This window comes from Nicotiana sylvestris, chromosome 7, assembly GCF_000393655.2.
Source record: "Nicotiana sylvestris chromosome 7, ASM39365v2, whole genome shotgun sequence".
Taxonomy (NCBI): Eukaryota; Viridiplantae; Streptophyta; class Magnoliopsida; order Solanales; family Solanaceae; genus Nicotiana; species Nicotiana sylvestris.
In genome coordinates, this window is record NC_091063.1 from 162,406,295 (window position 1) to 162,408,891 (window position 2,597).

The 2,597-nt window shown below is 44.0% G+C and overlaps 1 protein-coding gene across 1 annotated transcript; it reads left to right on the top strand.

Moving 5' to 3' along the window:
- The first annotated feature begins 444 nt into the window (after positions 1-444).
- On the top strand, positions 445-1,074 carry LOC138874062 (uncharacterized). The gene has a single exon (XM_070152565.1). The coding sequence runs from the start codon at positions 445-447 to the stop codon at positions 1,072-1,074; it is 630 nt and encodes a 209-aa protein (XP_070008666.1).
- Positions 1,075-2,597: the final 1,523 nt, after the last annotated feature.

Here is a 2,597-nt window from a genome sequence, read left to right on the forward strand (position 1 = left end):
ATGTCTCGGATTGAAGAAATAACGGTTCGGGGCGCAATCCTCTTCGGAACGATAGGAGAAACGATCGAGGACAAAATTCTCGGGGACTTATGAGTAAGCATGGTTTTGATAAACATACCAATCCTGCAGAAGCACCTCAGTTGTTGGAGTATAATTTCAGCGTAGATGATTCGGGCATCATGTCGACTATTGGAAGAATCAAAGACACCAGGTAGCCCAGGCCTATACAAACCGATCCTTCTCAAAGAAATCCAAACTTGATACGTTAATATCATGGCACACATGGCCATAGGACCGAAGACTGCAGGCGGCTAAGGGAGGAGGTAGCTCGATTGTTCAACGAGGGTCACTTCGAGAGTTTCTCGGTGATCGAGCTAAGAACCACTTCAGGGAAAGAGATGCAACAGAAAAAATAAGCAGGAAGAACCGCAACATGTAATTCATATGATCGTTGGCGGTGTCGATGTTCCACAAGGGCCTGTATTCAAACGCACCAAGGTGTCGATCACCAGAGAAAAACGAACTCGGAGTTTTGTGCCCGAAGGTGTCCTATCATTCAATGATGAGGAAGCGGAAGGCATATCTCATCCGCACAATGACGCCCTGGTAATTTCTATTTTGTTAAATAAAATTCAAGTTAAACGTGTTCTAGTGAATCCAGGTAGCTCAGCAAATATAATCAGATCGAGGGTCGTAGAGCAGCTTGGCCTGCATGACCAAATTGTATCTGCATCTCGAGTCCTAAATGGATTCAACATGGCAAGCGAAACAATGAAGTGGGAGATAGTCCTACCAGTGAACGTGGCCAGGACCATCCAAGATACAAAATTCCATGTCATCGAAGGCGACATGAGATATAATGCACTACTCGGGAGGCCGTGGATCCGCAACATGAGGGCAATACCTTCAACCTTTTATCAGATGATGAAATTCCCAATAGTGGATGGTGTGAAGATGGTTTACGGAGAACAACACGCTGCAAAGGAAATGTTTGCAGTCGACGATGTGGCACCGATGCCAGTTCCTTTGACCTCGAAAAAATCGAGCACCAAAGATAAGCAGACGGCCAAATAGCAATCACCGTCCCAGCCTCGATCGAACCGGAGGAACAGGTAATCGAAGAATAAGAAAAGGATTTCCAAAGTTATCGCTGCCAACTCGACGCTACACTAAGGTAGGAAGAGCGGGTCGCAATAGCTTTTACCCGATATGAGGGTCGAGATCGATTTCCTCAGGGAGCTAGTAGTGGAGTTGGATTGTCTGTCTAGCCTAGAGATGTGTTTGTACTCCTAATGTCACTTCAAACATTTTTTGGGTTTTCGAATTATAACTATTTTTATAAAACTATTGATTAACACTAAATTATGCTACGAGAATATTTCTAAGTTGTATCTAGTGGGAAGAAGGGCACTAGGGTCTTGACACTACCTAGGTGGCTAATTGACGGGTAGATGTTACTAAGGTTCGATTGACATAATTGGGGCTTATGTTATAACCGTTGCACAATTTTACCCACTCTCACACCTCTAGGTAGAGAAAGTGATTTTGCCCAATTGACTCTCTCGAGACCAAATGGGTAGGAAAATTAGAGCAAGCAACTAGGGTTCAAGTAGGGTAATTACTCTCTCAAGGTTTAACCCGTTAATTGGGACTATCATTTCTCATGAGTCCATCCCAATTCCTTGTTGGGTCAATTTTGGGGTCATAGACTCTCTTTCTCAAGAAGAGTTAAACCCACAAAGCTTGAATCAGTGTTTGCAACCACCAATTCTAGATTAAAACATAAAATCAACCCAAATAGCAAACACCCATAGTCAATCTAACATTAGATGACAACACCCATCAATTACCCACACTAGGGTTGAGCCACAACCCTAGTTGATGAGTTTAGCTACTCATACTTGAAGAAAAAAATAAAGAAATAGATGAAGAACTAAGCATATTAATTGATTGCTAAAATTAAACTACAAGAATCTATTGTAAATGTAAAGCAAAAGTGCCAAAAATGGCTACAAAATTCGTTCTCACGAGCACAACCCTTGTCTGATATATCTCCTCCCCTAAAAAAGGGTAAAATGTTCTATTTATACTAGGCTGGAAAAACTGGACAAAAATACCCCTATGGGGTCAGTGTGGGCCGCACTAAATGGACCGCGGCCGCACTGGGCTCTTTGACTTTGACTTGTGCTTCTCTGAACTTGGACTCCGCGAACCGCGTAGAATGGACCGCGGCCGCGGAGGGAGCTGGCACGGTCCGCGCAATCACGACCGCGGACCGCATGGCACTGACTTTGCAAACTTTCATCTCTCTGAATCCCATGACCGCGGACCACACAAAAGAGTAGTGCGGCCGCGGAGCTTTCACCGCAGATCGCGAGATGTGTACCGCGTCCGCGTTTCTTCTAGCCTGATTCACCAACTCTCTAAACCACCTAGTGCGGTCGTATTCCACTTTGCGTAGTCCGCACTAGGCCTTCTTTTCTTAAATTTCTTCGTCACTTTGTCGATCAAACCTGTAATCAAGCACAATTTGTAAGCCTTTTAGGACTATTTTGTAACAATATATGATAGAAGCATAGGCATGTAGGGGCATAAAA